General features: G+C 45.0%; 2 protein-coding genes across 3 annotated transcripts in view; both read left to right on the forward strand.

The window, feature by feature from the left end:
• Positions 1-10,951, forward strand: part of COPA (COPI coat complex subunit alpha) — a 40,914-nt gene extending 29,963 nt beyond the window's left edge. For both annotated transcript variants that reach the window (XM_081112416.1, XM_081112417.1), the window contains exons 18-33: positions 1,946-2,108; positions 2,209-2,355; positions 3,122-3,311; positions 3,430-3,525; positions 4,669-4,757; positions 5,386-5,509; positions 6,352-6,441; positions 6,614-6,723; positions 7,126-7,200; positions 7,349-7,417; positions 7,969-8,105; positions 8,346-8,532; positions 8,621-8,731; positions 9,039-9,200; positions 9,846-10,040; positions 10,308-10,951. In XM_081112416.1, coding sequence (XP_080968542.1) covers positions 1,946-2,108; positions 2,209-2,355; positions 3,122-3,311; positions 3,430-3,525; positions 4,669-4,757; positions 5,386-5,509; positions 6,352-6,441; positions 6,614-6,723; positions 7,126-7,200; positions 7,349-7,417; positions 7,969-8,105; positions 8,346-8,532; positions 8,621-8,731; positions 9,039-9,200; positions 9,846-10,040; positions 10,308-10,367 — 2,005 coding nt within the window. In that variant the 3' untranslated portion in view covers positions 10,368-10,951. The remainder of the gene's footprint in view (positions 1-1,945; positions 2,109-2,208; positions 2,356-3,121; positions 3,312-3,429; positions 3,526-4,668; positions 4,758-5,385; positions 5,510-6,351; positions 6,442-6,613; positions 6,724-7,125; positions 7,201-7,348; positions 7,418-7,968; positions 8,106-8,345; positions 8,533-8,620; positions 8,732-9,038; positions 9,201-9,845; positions 10,041-10,307) is intronic.
• Positions 10,952-15,598: 4,647 nt separating this feature from the next.
• Positions 15,599-22,246, forward strand: PEX19 (peroxisomal biogenesis factor 19). The gene is made up of 8 exons (XM_081111880.1): positions 15,599-15,710; positions 16,927-17,036; positions 17,442-17,607; positions 18,043-18,128; positions 18,333-18,494; positions 20,551-20,727; positions 20,961-21,005; positions 21,167-22,246. The coding sequence occupies exons 1-8, from the start codon at positions 15,641-15,643 to the stop codon at positions 21,248-21,250; spliced, it is 900 nt and encodes a 299-aa protein (XP_080968006.1). The 5' UTR covers positions 15,599-15,640; the 3' UTR covers positions 21,251-22,246.
• Positions 22,247-22,461: the final 215 nt, after the last annotated feature.

The raw sequence follows: 22,461 nt of genomic DNA on the forward strand, positions 1-22,461 counted from the left end.
GTGGGTGTGGAACAATATCTCAGTGTAATTTTACTTTGCTATTCTCTGATTCCTAATAAGATTAAGCAACTTTTCATTTGGCCATCCATCAGGATTTCCTCTTCTTTGAATTCCATTCATGTCCTTTCTTCTTCTTTTTAATGAGTTATCCTTGATCATTTGTAGGCGTTCTTTATATACACTTGACCTTTGAAAGCTGTGGCTAGGGGCACCACCCCCCACGAAGTTGAAATTCCTTGCTTAACTTTTGACTTTCCAAAAACTTAACTACTACCAGTAATAGCCTACTGTTAACAAGAAGCCTTACTGATAATGTAAATAAGTTGATTAACACATATTTTGTATGTTATATGTATTATATACTGTAGTCTTTAATCAAGTAAATTAGAGAAAAAATTTTATTTAAAAAAATCAAGGAGGAGAAAATACATTTACAGTATTTATTGAAAATATCTGTGTAACTAGACCTGCATAATTCAAACCCGTGTTGTTCAAAGGTCAACTGTATTTGAGTATCAGTCTTTTGTCAGGACTATGTATTACAGATATCAGTATCTCCTCCCATTCTGTGGCATGTCTTTTGACTCTCATTATGATAACTTTTATTACTAGTAATGAGCAGAAGTTCCTAATGTAGTTGAATCTGTGAATCTTATCCTTTATGGGTATTGAACTTTTTATCCTATTTAAAAACTCTTTATTGACGCCAAGATCATAAAGGTATTCTTTTTATTCTCTTGTAGAGTTTTTATAGTTTTGCCTTTTGTAGGTAGGTCCATCTACCTGAAGTTTATTTTTGTGTATGGCTTGAGGTATAGGGGACTCAGTATCTTTAACACTATAAATTATCCATCAAATATTATGTTAGTTATACCTGTAAGTTTTAATTTTGTAAACTTTTTCTTTTCATTCAGTTTAAAATATTTTATGCTTTTTATCATTTCTTTGTGTGTCAGACCTCTTTTTTTCTTAATTAGTCTCAAAGAGGTTTTATCAGTTTTATCCACCTTTTGCCTTTATTAAACTTCTCTATTGTATTTTTTCAGTTTCTTAATTTCTACCTTTGGCTTTATTATTTTCTTTCTTTTTTTAAAAAAATATATATTTTTATTGATTTCAGAGAGGAAGGGAGAGGGAGAGAGATAGAAACATCAATGGTGAGAGAGAATCATTGATCGGCTGCCTCCTGCACGCCCCCTACTTGGGATCGAGCCTGTAACCTGGGCATGTGCTCTTGACTGGAATCGAACCCAGGACCCTTCAGTCCACAGGCTGATGCTCTATCCACTGAGCCAAACCAGCTAGGGCTATTATTTTCTTCTAAGTACATTATTTGGTTTAACTTTTAGAAAAATTTTTTGAGACGCGTGCTTATTAATTTTTAGTTTTTCTCCTAATATATACATTTAGTATTTCTTTTAATACAGCATATGCATCTAATATTATAAATTATCCATCAAATATTATGTTGTTTATACTTGTAAGTTTTAATTTTGTGTTTTCATTCAGTTTAAAATATTTTATGCTTTTTATCTTTTTTTGTGTGTGTGTCAGAACTCTTCACATCTATCTCTCTTCTACTTTCTCTTATACCTTATAAGGAAGGAATTAATTATCCATAGTGGCCTAGTGATTATATATCAGAACTTCAGTTAACTTTAGGTCGGATTCCTATTGCCATGTTTGTTAACTCCTAAATAGTTTATGAAGAAAAATCATACTATTTGCTCTATCTTTCCCACTTCATAATAAAGAATAAAATAAATAAGCATGACATTTAATTCTGCTCTGTTTTGAATCACTTCCCATCTATACCATTGTGCAAATGGCACTAGACAAATGGGTAATGAGAAGATAAAAGGCTGTGTCTAGGCTTGTTCCATCTCTTTATAGGCTGGATTTTCCCCCTCACTCACTGGAAGTTGTGCTCTCTGACTCCTCTTAGGGACTATGGGATCATTCGAACTCTGGATTTACCCATCTATGTCACAAGGGTGAAGGGCAACAATGTATATTGCCTAGATAGGGAGTGTCGTCCTCGTGTGCTCACCATTGATCCTACCGAGTTCAAGTTCAAGCTGGCCCTGATCAACAGAAAATACGATGAGGTATGAAAGAAGAAAACATGCCAGGAGTATTGAGATGGGAAGCATTCCTTTTTTCCTATAAGTAATCTGTTTCCTATCCTACCCCGCCCCAAATGTCTAGGTACTGCACATGGTGAGAAATGCCAAACTAGTAGGCCAGTCTATTATTGCTTATCTCCAGAAGAAGGGCTATCCTGAAGTGGCACTGCATTTTGTCAAGGACGAGAAAACTCGCTTTAGTCTGGCACTGGAGTGTGGAAACATTGAGGTGAGAACAATGTGGTTATAAGCTCCATAACAATGTGAGAAGGTAAGGGTTAGAGTGGCATTAGGAAGGCATTATTCTGGGCTTGCTTCTTTAGCAAGTATAATAGAATTTGGATTTGTTTTTGTTTTTTTAGTTGTTAGCTATAACCATCTTTCTGTTGCTGTTTGTCCGTTTCTACTTTTTCCTGTCTGCTTCTGCCACAGCACTTCTGTTTATGCTCAGTTAGTTTGAATTCAGTAAATTTAGAATAGGGGCAAGATAGCATGGGATTAGAAAAATCTACTTTCTTGACATTTGACTTGCTGATTGGCTGCTTAGATGAAAGAGTACTCATTAACTGTCGGGCCCTAGAGTCTGTAGGCATTATTTTTAAATGGGGAGAGGGCTTAGGAATGTAGACTTTTCAGTTTAGAGCTTCCTTCTTTTATTATTTCTTCTGTCTTTCCTGAAGCCCCTGTGGACCTTTAGACTTGGCAGGTCGGAAATACTAGTAACATAGCTAAGAAAGATTTGGCTCTATGGAATCAACAACTGCTAAGCAGTAATTTTGTAAAAACTAAATTTCTGATGACAATGTGATGTAATTCTTCTATCCATGGCTCCATAGGGGTTATATTTGTTGATAGGATTTTCAGTACAATTAGGCTGAAAGTTAGGTGTGACTGAAAGTTCCTTGGGAGGTGTATTTAGAGGCAGACCCTGACTGTAGTCCTGGCTTGGAGCCACAGTGCCCATCCTGTTAACTCTGACCCTGGGGATTCTTTAGATTGCTCTGGAAGCAGCCAAAGCACTGGATGACAAGAACTGCTGGGAAAAGCTGGGAGAAGTGGCCTTGCTACAGGGGAACCACCAGATTGTGGAAATGTGTTATCAGCGCACCAAAAACTTTGACAAACTTTCCTTCCTCTATCTTATCACTGGCAACTTAGAGAAACTTCGCAAGATGATGAAGATTGGTGAGGCCCCAGAAACTAAGGATGGGAAGAGGGGTCCTTGGGGGAAGGAGGAAGCTAGAGAGGAGAGAGAATTTAAGAGAGAAGACCTAACTTGGTGTCTGTTACTGACTTGGTACAGCTGAGATCCGAAAGGACATGAGTGGCCATTATCAGAATGCCCTGTACCTGGGTGATGTGTCAGAACGGGTGCGGATCCTAAAGAACTGTGGGCAGAGTGAGTATCCACCCAGACTCCCCTGTTCCTTCAGGCCTTAGGAAGTATTTCCTCTTCATGTGAGTTATCTGGTGTAGTAGAGAGGGATTTGCCTTCATTGGCAGTTTTTCAGAAGAGACAATATGCTCCTACCACGCTCAGAGACTTTCTTCAAAGCCAAATGGAGGCACAGCCAGGATATTCAGTCTGTCCAAGCACTCTTAGGATCATATTTAATAGTCATGGAGGAGTTAGAAGTTGTAAAAGGTCCTAGAGCAGGCACCCTAGTTAATGCAGTTCGTTAGATGCCATTCGAATTTTATTCTTTTAATTCAATTCTGGAGGTTTTGCTCATTTATTCTTTGTTTATATATTCAAGGGATATTTTTTAAATGTCACTGTATACCAAGCATTATACTAGCATGTGAGATACGTCAGGGAACAAGAAATGTACAAGATGTGGTTTGGACCAATGTGCTAGCAGTGAAGGGGTGACCAATGATAAAGGTAGAATCAACATGGTTTATTGAAGGACTAGATGTGGGATGTTTAACAGAGGAGTCAGCAGTGATTCCCAGGTTCTCATCAACATTAATGATAGATCTTAAAGATAAGCACTGTATTAGTTATCTGTTGCTATGTAACAAATTGCACCCAAACTTAGTAGTTTAGAATGACAAACATTGACTGTTTTCATATTCAGCATGGCTTAGTGTCTCTCATGAGGCTGCAATCCAGGTGTTGGCCAAGGTTGCAGACATCTCAAGGCTCATGTGGGGGAGCATCCGCTCCGGCGCTCACTACGTGGCATAGGCAGTCCTCAGGTCCCTGCTGGCTGTTGGCTGGGAGATGGCATTTTTCTGCTTCTCCACAGTGCAACTCACGACAGCTAGCTTCCCTCAGAGCAAGTGAACAAGAGAGGGCACCCAAGGTGGAAGTTACAGTATTTGTTTCCTAATCTCAGGATTGATGTCTCATTACTTCTGCCATGATGTTCTGTTCATTAGAAGCAAGTCAACAAGTCCAGCCACACTTAAGGGGATGGGATAATGCAAGGACTTGAGTACCTGGAGGCAGGGATTACTGGGGAGGCATCTTTGAGTCTGCCTACCCACAGCAGCATTCACTTGGATGTACCTGAACCACAGTCCGTTTTCTCTACAGAGTCACTGGCTTATCTCACAGCTGCTACCCATGGCTTAGATGAAGAAGCTGAGAGCCTGAAGGAGACATTTGACCCAGAGAAGGAGACAGTGAGTCTTTACATGAGTGTCTCTGATTAACTCTGGAATCTTGGGACGTTTGTGTTCTTTTTTAAGCCTCACCCAAGGAATGAGGATATTTTTTCCATTGATTTTTAGAGAGAGTAGAAGGGAGGGGAAAGAAAGAGAGAAACACTGATGTGAGAGACACATCGATTAGTTGCCTCCCACACGCACCCCAACCAGGGTCCGGGATCAAGTCTGAAACCCAGGTATGTGTCCTTGACTGGAAATCAAACCCACGACCCTCCAATGTGTACACCTACGCTCTAACCACTGAGAAACATAGGCAGGGGTTGGGTCATTTAAAATATGTTTTTATTGATTTTTTTTTCTTTTTTTCTTTTTTTTTTTTAGAGGAAGAGGGATAAAGAGATAGAAACATTGGCTGCCTCCTGCACTCCCCCTACTGGGGATTGAGCCTATAAGCCAGGCATGTGCCCTGGCCAAGAATCGAACCCGTGATCTCTTGGTTCATGGGTCAACACAAAGCCACACCAGCCTGGCAATCTTGGGGCATTTTAAACCTACAAATGTCCCTGTCCTAACTGAGGGTCTGTAACTATCCCCTGCATGATTCCTGAGAGTTGTTTGCTTTTAATCTTCTTCTACCTTTCAGATTCCAGATATTGACCCTAATGCCAAGTTGCTCCAGCCACCTGCACCTATCATGCCATTGGATACCAATTGGCCCTTATTGACTGTGTCCAAAGGGTTCTTTGAAGGCTCCATTGCCAGCAAGGGTAAGTGCTCACTGCTCCCATATTGTTGTTTGTTTTGTGGAGAACTGTCCTGGGGAGTACCATCGGCTCTCCTCTCCTTTTCATCTGTCCTTTTTTTTTCTGTATGAAACCTCATGGAGCACTGAGATGCCAGAGTTATGGTATACAGTGTTTTAAAATCTAAAAAACGTTATGAGATCCTTAACATTTGGAAAATAGGTGGGGAAAAAGAGAGATGTCTTAGTTCATGCTTCTAACAACCACTACTAGCATTTTGGTGTATTTCCTTAGGTTTTACCATATATATAGTAATACTCTCCATTGAGTATTTTATCACTCATGACGTACAATGTTAAAAGTATAAATTCAGTTACCTCAAATTCTGTCATGTGGGTATATGCAGATGTGTGCCACCACACCCACCCTTAACTCTCCTCCTTTCTTCTTGGATATGTCTACTAAGTCATTTCTCCTGACTTACAGCTTAAGTAGACCCTTAGGCATTTTGCTCCCAGCTCTGCTCCTCTAACCAACCCTATGTCCTCATGCCCTGTGCACACTATAGTGATAACTTAGCAAAGATCTCAGTAAGAAATTCTAAAGTTTGTAGCCAAAGGTTGGTAAGTTAAATGATTAAGAGGCAGTTTTGGGCAGCTGGAAGGCCAGTTTTTTCCCTCTTTTCTGTTCCCTCTCCCTGTGAAACCTACTGAAAGCATAATTTATATATTATAAATAATGAACAAAAACAATAAGGAGACAGATCCTTATCACCTGCTTTTGTAAGGATTCAGCTGCCTGCAGAGGAGGCCACATCTCACACTTGCCTGACTGTAACCAGCTTCTGTTTGTCCTTTCCTCTGCAGGGAAGGGAGGAGCACTGGCTGCTGACATTGACATTGACACTGTTGGTACCGAGGGCTGGGGAGAGGATGCAGAGCTGCAGCTGGATGAAGGTAAGAATACTATTCTAGGACTGGTCTGAGCAGATGTGTCCCCTGGAGTGGGCTTGGGCAGTTCTGCAGGGTTCCAAACCATGGGACTAATAAGGATCTCAACATTTTGCTTTTCTTTGGCTAAGATTTTGTCACTACCAGGATCTATTCTGAGCTTGGGCTTTTCTTACAGATGGGTTTGTGGAGGCTTCAGACAGTTTGGGGGATGACGCTCTTGGGAAGGGACAGGAAGAAGGAGGTGGCTGGGAGGTAGAAGAAGATCTGGAGCTCCCGCCTGAGCTGGTATGTGGAATTCTTACCCTTGCAAAGTTCTCACTCTTCTCCCTGTGGAAGCCAGTGGCCTTATTGCCCACCCACCATCACCACCCCGTCCTGAGGTCCCCAAAAGGAAGGGGGTCTAGACCCTCCTAATCTGATGCTTTGTCTCCCATTTGAAAGAAGAAAGAATGAGATAACCAGGGTTGTGCCCACAGCAGCTTATGGGAAGGCAGCAGGCTTTTTGTCAGCACGCTTTGGTGTATCATTTTGTTACTTGTAAAGCTGCTCCCATTTTGAGTGTCTTTTCCCACAGCCACTACCCCTCCTCTCCAGTAGAGACTGGGAACCAGGTATCATGCTCTGTTCAGATTTATCAGGACAGAATGCTTGAAAAAAGTAGTGACTCACTCACTGTTTTTCCCATAGGATATACCCCCTGCAGCTGGTGGGGCTGAGGATGGGTTCTTTGTGCCCCCCACCAAGGGAACCAGCCCAACTCAGGTAAGCAGGGAGGCAGCCCTGTGGGGATGAGTGTTTCTGAGCAGGCGATCATTGATTGATGTGTCAGGAGTATTGATGCAGAGTAGGATAGTTTGGGAAGAGTAAGAACAAGCTTTCACTGGGCTTGGGTTTTCTGTTTTTTTGTTAGACCTGGTGCAATAACTCTCAGCTTCCAGTTGATCACATCCTGGCAGGATCTTTTGAAACCGCCATGAGGGTAAGTCTTAAAGTAACTTGGGCTTTTGTTGAGTGTGTCTCAACCAGAGTCCCAGGGAGATGGTTGACTCACCCAAATGGAAATTATCCCACCCACAAGGGCACAGGCATGTATTTACCATGGAAACCCTTGGTCTTAACTGAGGAAACTTATCTCATAAGGCCTTCCTCTTACCCGCTTTCCATTTGGCTTAGTAATCTCCTAGGTGAGTCCTTCCAGCATCTTCCACTCATTTTATAGCCTGCTTTCTGGCTCACGTCAGTGAAGTAAGCATCCCTTCATGAGCAGGTACATGTTTTGAACACTAAGCATGTGTTCAATAGCAATGATAACAGCCACCACAACTGTAACACCTAACACTTACTCACTGTGTGCCAGGCTCTATCCTAAATGCTTTCATAGGTATTGTTAAGTGAGGTAGGTCCTATAAGTAGTGTAATTTACAGGTGGGGAAACGAGTACAGAGAAGTTAAGTACCTTGCCCAAGGTAATTGGTTTTTAAGTGGTAGGTAGGAGGAACATCCTTATGTTTCTTGCTTCCTGTATTTCAGCTCCTTCACGACCAGGTGGGGGTAACTCAGTTTGGCCCCTACAAGCAACTCTTCATGCAGACCTACGCCCGAGGCCGTACCACCTATCAGGCTCTGCCCTGCCTGCCCTCCATGTATGGCTACCCTAATCGTAATTGGTAAGGCCTCTTGTTCCTGACTTTTAGCTGTTCCAACATGGTTTAGATATTTCAGGTGGTAGCCTCAGGGACAGTCACAATTTCTCCAAAGTTGGGGTTTCCTGATAGGGAAAGATTTTTGGCTTGGCACTCTGTGAGGTTTGGTTATGCTTTCACAGTGATTATGTTGCCAGAAAAAGTAGTTGAGTCCCAGTGGGCTCCTAATCATTGTCTATCTTCTTCCTGCTTTTCCGTTTTTAGGAAGGATGCAGGACTGAAGAATGGTGTACCAGCTGTGGGCCTGAAACTTAATGACCTCATCCAACGGTTGCAACTGTGCTACCAGCTCACCACAGTGGGCAAGTTTGAGGAGGCAGTGGAAAAATTCCGTTCCATTTTACTCAGCGTGCCGCTCCTTGTTGTGGACAATAAACAGGAGATTGCAGAGGTTAGGAGGGGTCTCCTACTTGTCCTAGTCATGGGCACCCCCACATTCCTGCCTCTGTACCATGATCTTCCTTTGCCCCTTGCTTCAGGCCCAACAGCTCATCACCATTTGCCGTGAGTACATTGTGGGTTTATCCATGGAGATAGAAAGGAAGAAGCTGCCCAAGGAGAGTCTGGAACAGCAGAAACGCACCTGTGAGGTAGGATCTGTGGCCCTCTGAGCAGTAAAGAGGTTTCCTTCCCTTTTCCCTCCATTACGTCTGAACCCAGATCTCAATCTGGGGAATAAGAGAAATTTGGTCCCATTTCTCTGAGAAGAGAATGCATTTCTCCACCCTTCTTCCTCATCTCATCAGTCTTCCATACCTAGGAAGCAGAAGACTTCCCTGCTTTTTACCAGTCCTGTTTTTATTTGTGTGGTTTTTTTAAATGCATGTGTACCAGCTATGTGTGACCTATCTCAACAGTAGCATCAGCCTCTCATGTGTTCCTCTTTTTGTCCACCAGATGGCAGCCTATTTCACCCACTCAAACCTGCAGCCTGTGCACATGATCCTGGTGCTGCGGACAGCCCTCAACCTCTTCTTCAAGCTCAAGAACTTTAAAACAGCTGCCACCTTTGCTCGGCGCCTGTTGGAACTTGGGCCCAAGCCAGAGGTTGCTCAACAGGTAGATAGGAACTCCGTCCATGAGCATAAAAGAACCAGGTCTGCTCTTACATGGAGGGAGTAGTAGACCAAGGCCCTTGCTGCTGAAATAAACAGAATAAACGGAATGATATTCAACAAAAACAGCCACAAAATTTGACTCTTTTTACTTACTGGCATGGGCATCCCCTTTTGTTCCTGGAAACTGAACTAATAACTTATTCAGACATGGCACCAGTGTGAGAGTGACTGGCAACCTAGAATAGCTCCACTGCACCTGAAAATAACCGTATGCCTGACTTTAAGCTCAAGATCTCCCAGTACCACCACCACTAACCTCCACATATATGTCCCATTGTGTTCTCCAAAAGCATTCTTGGGCAGTGGAAGCCAGTTCTAACTCAGGCCCGACCCTGATAATTCTCAGACTTGGTAGAGGAATATGGGTCTAGATCCAGGCAACTTCTTTGATGTTGAGAAGGAAAAGCCTGATACCACAGGAATGGTCATTATTACCCCTTCATACATGTCCTGCACAGAGGTTGTATTCTGAATTCAGTGCAATTTCATCCTGCCCCAAAGAAACTACTAAACCATAAAGATGAGATCATTTGAGTTGTGTGAAGCTTTGAGTACGCTTAAATAAAATATGCCTTCCCTCTCTTAGACCCGGAAAATCCTGGCAGCCTGTGAGAAGAACCCAACAGATGCCTACCAACTTAATTACGACATGCACAACCCTTTCGACATCTGTGCTGCATCTTATCGGCCCATCTACCGTGGGAAACCAGTGGAAAAATGTCCGCTCAGTGGGGCCTGCTATTCCCCTGAATTCAAGGGTCAAATCTGCAGAGTCACTACAGTAAGTACTGTCCTCAAGAAATGCATCCAGGATATTGAGGGGAAGGGAAAGAGAAGAAGCACATTGGTCCTTTTTCTCTTGCATTTGCCCCTACCGCCTTGAGGCAGTATACTGGATACAGCTAGAGCTTCTCCCACTGCTCTTTGTCAGTCCTACACTAACAATAATGAAGCACTTGACTGTGCTCATGGAAGAGTGGAGGGAGTAAGCTTTCTAGGCGTCTCAACCCCTCAAACTCCTAACTTTTTCCTGTTTCCTCTTCCACAGGTGACAGAGGTTGGCAAAGATGTGATTGGTTTAAGGATCAGTCCTCTGCAGTTTCGCTAAGGCCCCCTTTGTGTGTATAGGGTCAGTCACCATATTCCCCTCAGCCTCCACCCCAACCCCAAGAATTAGTCTTTATGTTCTAACATGTTCCTTAGCTACCTTTCAAATTGACATTTACCTTTCCCTGCCCTAAAATCAAGTGTTCTAGGGCTAATAAATGTCTCAGCTTGACTTTTTTTATTTTTTGCCTCTGAGGACCTTTCATTCTCTCAATCTTACAGTTGTGGTCACAATTGGACTTGCTTTCCCAGCTTAGCTCTTTCAAGAAACAAATGAAAATGCAAAGGTGAACATTTGTTTAGTAAATTCCTTCAATGTTAATCCTTTTCTTCCCTACTACCTTTGTATCCTTCTTGTCAGAAAGGAGTGAGATGTAATAAATAAGATAGCATCTTTTACTCCGTCACACAAACTAAACCATCCTGCATTTTAAATTTCCGGGCAGGTACCCTGTCCCCAGAAATTTAAAGTCTGAAAAGAAACTGTCTGGTTTTCCAAAAATGCATGTCACTTTTTATTGATTTTTTATAATCATTGTTCTTATTTGTTGTTTCTCACACGAAATAAAGTAAATTACTGCGAGAGTTTTGTGGCTTGCCGTTTGTTTCCTGGACACTTTCATGTTCCCACTTACTCCATGCAGCTGCCCACCAAAGCGTAGCATTCCTTATATAATTACTTTATATAAGGAAAAAGAACTGGGGGGAACTCGGCTAATTACAGAAATAGTAAATACCCATTGTTTAAAACTGAGCACACATTTTTCATAGGATATACTAAACTGCTGTGAGAGTGGTGGGAAGCAAATAGCTCCCCTGTTCCATTATTGACTGGACCTTTCATCTGTTGTTAATTACAGCCAGTATTTATTGAGCACCTATCATGTCTGTCACTGTCCTAGATGTTTTACATGTCATATACATATGTAAGATTAATTAGAGATAAATACATTAAATTAGGATGATTACAGTGCTGATATAGTATTTTGCTTGCTGTGTGCTAAGACTGAGTAGGATAACATACTGTGTCTTTGATTAAAATATATATCTTTTTGCCCAGCTGGTGTGGCTCAGTGGATCACCAGGAGGTCACTGGTTCAATTCCTGGTCAGGGCACATGCCCAGGATGGGGGCTCGATCCCCACTGGGGGGCATGCAGGAGGCAACCGATCAATGTTTCTCTCTCATCAATATTTCTATCTCTCCCTCTCCCTACCTCTCTAAAATCAATAAAAGCATATCTTTTAAAAATTGTCTTTTAAAAAAGAGCATAGTCCTTTACATTTTTTTAGCTTTAGGAGTTGCTTTCTTTTTTTTTTTTTTTTAAATATATTTTATTGATTTTTTACAGAGAGGAAGGGAGAGAGACAGAGAGTCAGAAACATCGAAGAGAGAGAAACTCCGATCAGCTGCCTCCTGCACATCTCCCACTGGGGATGTGCCCACAACCCAGGTACATGCCCTTGACCGGAATCGAACCTGGGACCCTTCAGTCCGCAGGCCTACGCTCTATCCACTGAGCCAAACCGGTTTCGGCAGGAGTTGCTTTCTTAAAGTATCCCCAAACTAAGCCTGCCTTATTTTGGAAACACTGTCTCAAGTTACAACTATGCTTTCTGTAAATATATGCAAGTTGGTAATAAATTTTGGCCAAAAAGACTTCTGTAACTTTAAAAATTAAAGTACAAAATTAACTGCATATAAACATATGAGTTATTCTGAACTCAGGGATATAAAAAAAAGTGAGTTATCCATGTTTTTTATTTTTATTTTTTATTGGTTTTTAGAGAGGAAGGGAGAGGGGGAGAGAGAGAGAAACATCATTGATGAGAGAGAATCATTGATCGGCTGCCTCCTGCACGCCCCCTTCCATGTTTCTTGAAGCTTATGGAATTGGGAAAACAAAATGGATAAATGTGAAATTGTGAATACCAGGCAAGAATTTGAAATTGGTCAAAAACAGTGGAGAGCTATTATGTCCTTAATCTAGAGTGCTATAAAAACAAATGCTGTGAATTACTGCTTCACAACATTGTTCACTATACATTAGAAAGGCAAGAGGTGAGTAAATACTGAGATGAGGTGTAGTAGTATCAGTAGTAAAACAGAAAAGCAGAAGCAAGTTTAAGAATGCAAAAGAAGATCCATGCTTGTTTTCAGCTCCATCATAATTTTCTCAATTACCATCTAGTATTTTCCTTATTAACATGCTTATATTACCACATTAATGAAAAGCCAATAGAGCCCTGGCTGGTTTGGCTCGGTGGATAGAGCGTCAGCATGTGGACCGAAGGGTCCCAGGTTCCATTCCAGTCAAGGGCACATGCCTAGGTTGTGGGCACATGCTTGGTCCAACCTGCAGGAGGCAGCCAATCAATGATTCCCTCTCATCATTGATTCTATCTCTCTCTTCCTCTCCCTTTCTGAAATCAATAAAAATATTTTTTTAAAAAAGCCAATAGAAATGCCTATTATTTTTTAATCATGTGCTTGATGTGACTATAGTCATATTAGAGATACACAGGTAGCAGTTTGGAATTGAATGAGAATGTCTGTAATTGTTGCAGGTGTTGGGGAGAACTAGGTTAATCAGAGGACTTGATTAGAGAAGATTATAATTGAAAAGGAACCTAACTGTCCCAACTTTATTATTACATATTTGTAATCTGAGGTCTAGAGTGGCAAGGGTTTTAAAGTGATTTAGTGAGAGTTAGGACTAGAATTTAGTTCAGAATGTCTCCCACTTGTGCTTGGAAGAATACAGTAAGTTGTGCACAGGTGTGATTTTATAAGTCTGTGCCCTGTTTGTAAAGGAAAAAGGATGTACCAGATATGGTGCTTTGAAACAGTATTCAGGTGTGTTTGGGAAGCTAACGATAAAAACCATGAAATGACTTTTCATTTTAATGTGATTTTTCCTTTTTTAAACTTTATAGCACTTCATCCTGACCTCTTTTAAGACACTTTTAAGACCTTGTGCTGTTCTTACTGTGTGTATGTCTAGTACTACCTCCAGCCTAATCCCCAGTCAGCTCCTTTACAGCTGGTCCTGATTTATCTGTCTTCCACTGTGCGGGGTCTTCAACAGTAGGTGCCCTCTAAGTGCTAAAGTAGATTTGTATCTCGGGCAGTTTGTGTGTTCTGATGGATCTGAATAGAACAATCCAGAGGAGGAGGGGTTGTCTAGAGTGTCTCTGTGTGAGCCTCCCCAAATTCTCTCCAGTGGCGGTTGGATTCTGTACAGAGAAGAGGAGATGGTCAGGGAAGGCAGGTCTATTACTACTACATCCAAATTGCTCTCTTGCTCAGTTCAAGGTCCCAGGGTAATACTTTTTGTGGGGAGCCGATATAAGGTTAAGCCTGGGACTGACCTGTTGGCAAAGTCACAAACAAGTCTTCTTCTGAGTCTTAAACACCCTAATCCGAGAGGTGGCCGCTGATTTACACGCACTGTCATTTAAAAAATAAAAATGGGGGAATTTGCCGGAAGCCGGTCCACCCTTGCTGCTTGACACAGTCGCTGCAGGGAAGAAACATCTGCACAGCTTATGTTTCAAGGGACCTGGTGTATATGGCATATGTTTGCTCCCCCTCTTAGCGCTATGTGTTTTAACCAGGACCACCTCCCCGAGAAAGGTTGTTTCCCAGGTGAGGGTGTTTCCCTGGAGTTAGGAATTAACAGGACTAAAGAAGGGAATGAATCGGTAAGACCCCCTAGTGTTACAGAAATACCATGTACTACTTATGAAGAACTTGGACTAAGACTGTTGGCAATAACTTTGGGACTTGTGGGGCCCACATCCCCAGGGTTCTGCCCACCAGGGAAAGCACCAAAGCCTATACCCCTGGAGACCCACCTACACAGGGCAGTCCCAGGGAAGGCAAGCAGCGAGGCGGGGAGGACATAACCTTTACTGGGTAGGATTATCTCCTTCAGTGACTTCCTTATAGCTTATCAGTAGAGCAGTGACCTTGGAATAGCCCTTATAATGGAACACAGAGATTAACCTAGACAGGATTAAAATCAACAGAACTAGACAGAGACAGGGTTTTTGGCAAAGGTCAGATAAGAAACTGGAAATGAAACAAGGAACTGTAGAAGGTTACCCAAAACATACCATGATGTGATTATAGACCAGGGATGGGCAAACTTTGACTCGAGGGCCACAATGGGTTCTTAAACTGGACCGGAGGGCCTCCGGAACAAAAGCATGGATGAAGTGTTTGTGTGAACTAATATAAATTCAAAGTAAACATCATTACATAAAAGGGTACGGTCTTTTTTTTTTTTTTTATTCATTTCAAACGGGCTGGATCCGGCCCCCGGGCCGTAGTTTGCCAACGGCTGCTCTATAGTCTATAACAGCCGTGGGAACAGTCGTGGGCAAACTACGGCCCCCGGCCCGTTTGAAATGAATAAAACTAAAAAAAAAAAAAAAAAGACCGTACCCTTTTATGTAATGATGTTTACTTTGAATTTATATTAGTTCACACAAACACTCCATCCATGCTTTTGTTCCGGCCCTCCAGTCCAGTTTAAGAACCCATTGTGGCCCTCGAGTCAAAAAGTTTGCCCACCCCTGCTATAGAGGCATGCTTATAGGATCAAATGGTATAAATAAAGATGTAATAGAATAATAAAGAGAGAACCCAACCATGGTGATCAACTGAACACTGTCTCCATGTCATTCCTTCTTCTCCGACTCCGTCCACACTTTTGGGAACCCCTGGACCTGCTGGGGCTGGATCCCAGCAATTTTTCCTGTCTGAATTGATTCAACCAACATTGAGTTCTAAGTCCCAGGCCTTAGTGTGACAATTCTCATGGGGACTAGGAAACAAGAGATGCCCATTTGATTCCGCATAAAGATGGTCCTCATATAAGGTCTGGGAGAGCCAACTAGGTGTTAGGCCCCGCCTACGAGTGAGAATACAGCAGTGAAGACATGAGTAAAATCCTTGCTATCACGGCGCAGAAATTCCAGAGGGAGAGGCCTAGCGAAGGGGAAGGGAGGACAATATAAACAATATAAATAGGTAAAATACATAGTATGTCAGAAAGTGTGCAGGCCAGTAAGAAACCTAGCCAAAGATCCCAGTAAGTTCCCCTCTGTTAGTCAAATGGTTTTGAAAAGAAAAACAAACCCCACACCTTGCTGTCCCTTTAAAAATGACGACGCTACCCGGGCCCGCCTTACCATTGGTCGCAGAGGCGGAAGGGGTGGGGCGCGAGGTGCGGAGTCCCGCCCCCTACGGTGCAGCGGAGGCAGCAAGATGGCCGCAGCGGAGGGGGACTGTGGGGTCGCGGCCGACGCGGACCGGGAGTTGGAGGAGCTTCTGGAAAGTAAGCCCGCAACGGAGAGACGCGAGGCGGCGTGAGGACCCGCTCGGGGCGTTGAGTGAACCCGAGCTGCTGGGGCGGAGCGGGGAGGCCGTCCCGGGGCCGGACGGGGGCGGCGGGTCTGACTGCGACTCGGAGGAGCCTCTCCTGGCCCCTTCCCCGGCGGCGGGAGCTGGGAGCCCCCCGAGGACCCAGGCCGATCGCCCTGCCGGAGCGGACACGGTAGTCCGGCGGACGGCGTTTCTGGGCCCCAGGCCCCTACTTTGCATTGGTCGGTTCTCCGGGCCTCCGGGGGCTGCTCGCAGACGCTCACGGTGGCTCCCCAGCTCGCCACCCCGGCGCGCCCCTCCCGGCGGGCCCTCCCCTCCTCCAGGCCTCCCCCCTCTCTCCCCGGGCCCCGTCCCGTCCCCTCCTCCTGGCAGAGCTGGAGCCGACTCCTTTCCTATTGTTTTGAAAAGCTGAGGTTGAGAAGGTCTCAGGGAGACAGGTCACCCCCCTCCTTCCCTCGCCGTGCCCTCCATGCTCTCGGGTGTTGCCCGGAGTGGGCCAGGGCTCGCCCCCGAGGCCTGGCGCGCAGACTGGCAGCGAGGGCACCGGCTTTGCAGGGCAGAGGTGAATGTTCTTGTCTTCCCAGTCACAGGCGGAAGGATGAACAAACGGTGGCGAGTGCCAAGTGACTCTGTGTGACTTGGCGCACGGCCATCTGCAGAGACGGGGCCAGAGGAGTCCCGGAGCTCTGCCCAGGGAGGGCCGGATTGGAGGGTGAGAGGCTTGGATGCCCTTCCCTGGAGTTCAGTTTGTACTGGTACCAGGACCCATGGGAGGGTGGGCGGGACGGAGGGTGGCTTCTGCTTTCCTGCCAAAGGTGAGTTCCTTTAGGGCTGCGGAGTGAGTGCCGGGGGCTGAGGGTATCGTGTTCTCTGCTCCTGTTGGATGTATGTGTAGGGTTTGCAGGGAAGGCGCTGTAGGTAGAGGTGTTTCTGCAGAATTTCTGTGTAACCCTCCTCCCGGTTCTGAGGGAGGTGCCTGTTCTACTTGAAGGTGTGTTTCCCTCTTTTTTTTTTTTTTCCAATAAATTAGATAATGGGGAGAGAATTGGGAGGCTTGTAGGGAAGCATGTAGGGAAGGTGGCAGTTTGAAAGGTTGTTCTCTCAGTCCTTTGCCCAGCCTTCTATTCTCATCCATCCCCACACACACACCACGTCTCTTGTCTCTGAAGGTGCGCTTGATGATTTCGATAAGGCCAGACCCTCCCCGGCACCTCCGCCTACCACCACGGCCCCTGATGCTTCGGGGCCCCAGAAGAGATCGCCAGGAGACACTGCCAAAGTATAAACTCCACCTGCTTGGGGGGTGGGCGTGGGGGGAGATAGTGTGCAGCTCTGAGCAGCGGTGGGGCAGGTCCCTGTGGGCCAGAGCGGAGTGGGAGGAGGGTGCCTTGACCTCACAGGCTGAATGCCCTTGCAGGCTTCAGTCCTGGTGAAACAGGGGCTTGCGGTGGAGTGGATCTCAGGAAATTCTTTGAGAAAAGCGGACATTTACATGATTGATTTGGGAACGCCACTCCATACCTTTCCCGCTGAGGCCAGATGCCTTAAGAGAGGTGGTTAGAATGCCCAATAGGGGTGGGTCGGAGGGAGGCACTGTTTCCCAGAGCCTCTGCCTGTGACTTTTGTCAGAGGTCAGGTGCAGGGTAGTGCCAAGAGATGCATTTTGGCCACTCTTCCCCCGCAGGATGCCCTCTTCGCCTCCCAAGAGAAGTTTTTCCAGGAACTATTCGACAGCGAGCTGGCTTCCCAAGCCACAGCCGAGTTCGAGAAGGCAATGAAGGAGTTGGCTGAGGAAGAGCCCCACCTGGTGGAGCAGTTCCAGAAGCTCTCGGAGGCTGCGGGAAGAGTGGGTGAGGCGGGCCCCGGACACCTGGAAACACCTGAGCAAACCTCTTACGTCACCCTTGCTCGAGACCACCAGAATTCTTAATGAAGCTGGTAGCAGTCATGACACCACTGCCACGGGGTGGAGAGGGGGAGGGGCGGAGGGAGCGAATCCTGCTGATGAAAGGGGTATGAGAGGTGGAACGGAATGGGAAGTTTTATTGGAAACGGATCGATTCAAAGGGGTAGTGTTATCCTGAGTGTTATCATGGAGCACAAACTAACGCACAGGCCGTGTCGATTGTGAAAATGACTATGAAGATAACCATAGAGCATCCTGGAATTTGATAGTGCTAGTGACTCACAACTAAATGCTCCATATCCAAGCTGGTAACCAGGTCAGTCTAGGTAAGCAAACAGTTAAAATCGTAAATGACCATGGCTCTTTTGCTCTCTCCTAGGTAGTGATGTAACTTCCCAACAAGAATTCACTTCTTGCTTAAAGGAGACACTAAGTGGATTGGCCAAAAATGCCACTGATCTGCAGGTGAGGGGAGGGGGAGGGGACCACAAGGGGCTCATTCGCAGACTCTTCACCAGCGGGGTCTCTAAGACAGACTCTTGGGTATCATCTCCAGTCTGTCCCTGCCTCTCTGTTTTGCTACAAATTTAAATAGTTCTTGCCCACCTGAAAAGGTAAGAAGCATCCCAAGAAGGCAGTGTATTGCTCACCTCTCTCTGTCCTTTCTAGAACTCAGGCATGTCAGAAGAGGAGCTGACCAAGGCCATGGAAGGACTGGGCATGGATGAAGGGGATGCTGAAGGAAACATCCTCCCCATCATGCAGAGTATCATGCAGAACCTACTGTCCAAGGATGTGCTGTACCCGTCACTGAAGGAGATCACAGAAAAGGTTTGTGAACTGTTTCTGCGTGTCCTCCCTGTTCCCCGTTGTATCCACTCCCGTGGCTACTTTGTCTGCTTAGTGCCTGCAAAGATAGAGAAACTCGGGTATATAACTCCCATCTGTTTCTTTCTCCTGTTTGTTTATTTGGATTGGGGAGAGTTGGAGAGTTGTGTCTCTAAGAGAATAAAGCTTTACCGCACTGAGGATATTTAAGGGAGAAAGGGAAACCCTTCAGCTCTAGTTTACTATAAAATGGTTTAATATATTTAGTTGTCTGAGCAACCCCTTGTTTCATCTCTGTGTTCAGTTCTCTAACAGTGTTTCACTGAGGATTTACTGGCTTTTTGCTAAAAACAACTTAAGAGCAATGTAAATGGTGGTTGCTGCCGTGAACAAGTATATAGTTTTATTAAAGAAATAAAATACAGGAATAGAAGCTTTTCAGTTGCATAGAGGAACATATGATCAAGTGTGAAATGAATAGTGCAAACTAAGGTCTGGGTGGACCACATCCAACTTTTACTTTTTTTTTTTTTTTTAACGTTAACAGCCCTTAAAGGGCTTTCTTCTCTAAAACAAAAAATATATTTTTATTAATTTCAGAGAGGGAGAGAGAGAGAAACATCCATGATGAGAGAGAATCATTGATCGGCTGCCTCCTGCACGCCCCCCACTGGGCATCGAGCCCGCAACCCAGGCATGTGCCCTTGACCATAATCGAACCGGCGACCCTTCAGTCCCCATACCAACACTCTATCCACTGAACCAAACAAGCTAGGGCGAGCTTTCTTCTTTTTGTTTTGTCTGTTTTAATTTTGTGTGTGTGTGTGTTAATCCTCACTCAAGAATATTTTTCCTTCCTCAAAAAACTACAAATGGAACTCCCATTTGACCCTGTGATCCCACTTCTAGGAATATATCCCAGGAAACCAGAAACACCAATCAGAAAGGATATATGCACCCCTATGTTCATAGCAGCACAATTCACCATAGCTAAGATCTGGAAACAGCCTAAGTGCCCATCAGCAGATGAATGGATTAGAAAACTGTGGTACATCTACACAATGAAATACTATGCTGCTGTAAAAAAGAAGGAACTCTTACCATTTGCAACAGCATGGGTGGAACTGGAGAGCATTATGCTAAGTGAAATAAGCCAGTCAATGAAGGAAAAATACCACATGATCTCACTCATTTATGGATAATAAAGACCATTATAAACTTATGAACAAAAATAGATACAGAGGCAGAGCTGCCTCGAACAGACTGTCAAACTACAGCAGGAAGGCCGGGGAGGGTGGGAGGGCAGGAGAGGGATGGGTAAGAGATCAACCAAAGGACTTGTATGCATGCATATAAGCATAACCAATGGACATAAGACACTGGGGGGGTAGAGGAGGCCAGGGGAATGTCAAGGGCGGGGGGAAAAAAGGAGACATATGTAATACTCTTTGTAATACTTTAAGCAATAAAAAAAATAAAATAAAAAAATAAAACTCACTAATTTCCCAAATCCAAAAAAAAAAAAAAGAATATTTTTCCTTTGATATTTTGATTTTTAGAGAGAGTGAAAGGGAGAGGGAGAGACAAAGAAACATCGGTGTGAGGGAGACGCATCGATTGGTTGCCTCCCACACACCCCCTAACCAGGGCTGGGGATCGAGTCTACAACTGAGGTACGTTCCCTTGACCAGAATTGAACCCGCAACCCTTTAGACTGAGCCAAACAGGCTAGGACCCAACTCTCACATTTTTAAAAGATATAAAATCAAAACAAACAAAAAGGAAAATAACGTGACAGAGACTGTATGTGGCCCTTAAAGCCTAAAATACTTGCTGTCTGTCCCTTCGTGGAAAAAGTTTACCGTCCTCAGTGACAGATGCTCACAGAGCCAGGTGATTGGTTGGGGTCATTGCTACTTCTCGTGCTGAAATAGCTTGTTTAACTTTTCCTTCTCTTGTCTTCCCCTCTCCTTCGTACTTTATTGCTCTTCATATTCTATTGCCCTTCCTTATCCATTATTCACTTAATTCCTCCCCGCCCATTTTTTCCTTTTTTTAGTATCCAGAATGGTTGCAGGGTCACCGGGAGTCTCTCCCTCCAGAACAGTTTGAAAAATATCAGGAACAGCACAGCGTCATGGGCAAGATTTGCGAGCAGTTCGAAGCAGAGACCCCCACCGACAGCGAGGCCACGCAGAAGGCTCGTTTTGAGACAGTGCTGGACCTAATGCAGCAGGTGAGGCCTCGTCCTGCTGTCTGCCCGATGGTGCTGTCAGGCGGGGTGTTGGGTGCAGGACAGTCTGGGAAGGAACCCAGGCCACAGTGCCAAACCCAGGTGAAAGAGGGCGCACAGGAGAGGCCAGATAGCGTGGTCCTCAGGAGAAAGCAGAGAGACCACAGCTCAGATTCTTGCTTTCAGCTGCTTCTGGGGTTTTCTCTGTCTGATGTTCGTCTTTCCTTATTTTCCAGCTACAGGATTTGGGCCATCCTCCAAAAGAGCTGGCTGGGGAGATGGTGAGTATATCTTCTAGATTTTAATCTGAGCCCAGGTTTCCAGAATTCTTTAGCCTTTAGTGATTCCACCTCAGGTGATAATTGTGGCTCCTGGGGATGGACCTTCAGATGCTCTGACCTGAAATATGAGCAGTTATCTGAGTTCCTTCATCTCTCTCCAGCCTCCTGGCCTCAACTTTGACCTGGATGCCCTCAATCTGTCAGGCCCACCAGGTGCCAATGGCGAACAGTGTCTGATCATGTGAAACACAACATGTTTCCTCCCTGATTGCCAGCCACGGGGAACGTCTGGAGAACCACTGGGAGCTGAGGCAGGAGTGTTGTCGCGGGAGTGGTCTGCCCGCTGCCCTCCGTCATCCCATCCAAGATGGTGCCATACCAACTGGGGCTTTTCCCCTGACTTTCTAGGAATAAGGCCTGTTCCGCAGGCCATTTCTGTGAGCCCTTTTGATGGTGGTTTCTGCTGCTAGCAAAGGCCCAGCTACCTACCAGGTGAAGGAAGGCATCCCTTGTTATATTTGGCCACATTGATGTTCACCTTTGTACCCAGGGTCTTTGTGCCTTGTCTCCACTCCCCTTTCTTGGACCTGGGGAGCAGGGACAGAATCTTGGTACTCCGTTCAGTAGTTCTCTTGAGCAGGGCCTTTGGAAATGAATGGGGAGAAACTTAGTCTGGGCTGGAGCTATAGGTCTGCCACCATGCCCTCTTGCCTTCAGGCAGACCTTTCTGAATTCTCCGAAGGGAAAGGAGGTGGAGGCTTTGCCTCTATTCACAGTGGGGGTGAAAAAGAAGCCTTGGGATTCTCCTCTCTCCAGGTGCTGAGTCCTCAAATCCCTGTTCCAGCACCTCAAGTTGCTACCCTGTTTCTGCAGTGCTATGTGGTCAGGGTGACCCAGCCCTTGACCTTCCTTTGCCTCTCCTTTTATCTCCCCTCTTTCAAAAACACCTGTTTATCTCAGCCCTTCTCTGAGCCCAAACTGTGACAAAGAAGGGCCCATCCTGTTTCCCCTCCCTCATCTAGTCCACCTACCATTCTTGCTGCCCCCCACCCTCACCCCCCAGCAAACACATGTAATTGTAATGTCAGGTCTAGGGAATGATTGACTGTTCTTCCCCAGATAGGTTTTGGCTTATTTGAAACACCTCCTTTGAGTCCTGTGACTTGATTCGGGAAGTGGTTCAGGAAAAGTTGGGATGCAGCCTGGGTCCTTTTTCCAGACTAATAAATATTTTAAGTGAGGAGTGTTTTTCATCCAGGTCTTTGTCTTCCTCAGCTTCTGCACAGAGTGTGAGTAATGTTAGCAGAGGAGTTCCACATAACACTGCAGGGCTGGGTTCTGCCCGCCCTCCCCCCTTCCCCAGCTCAATCTGTACCTCATTTGGCAAAGGAGACAGAATGACTTTTCCTCACTTCCTCCGAGTATTTCAATCGGAAGCCCTTTCATTTGTATTGAT

This window comes from Myotis nattereri (assembly GCF_964212035.1).
Source record: "Myotis nattereri genome assembly, chromosome: 18".
Lineage (NCBI taxonomy): Eukaryota > Metazoa > Chordata > Mammalia > Chiroptera > Vespertilionidae > Myotis > Myotis nattereri.

Bases quoted from the DNA above. Each gene is read 5' to 3' on its own strand.
- PEX19 (XM_081111880.1), top strand. From the start codon at position 15,641: ATGGCCGCAGCGGAGGGGGACTGTGGGGTCGCGGCCGACGCGGACCGG. The intron at 17,037-17,441 runs GTATAAACTCCA...CTTCCCCCGCAG, and splicing joins CGCCAGGAGACACTGCCAAA to GATGCCCTCTTCGCCTCCCA. The intron at 17,608-18,042 runs GTGAGGCGGGCC...GCTCTCTCCTAG, and splicing joins GGAGGCTGCGGGAAGAGTGG to GTAGTGATGTAACTTCCCAA.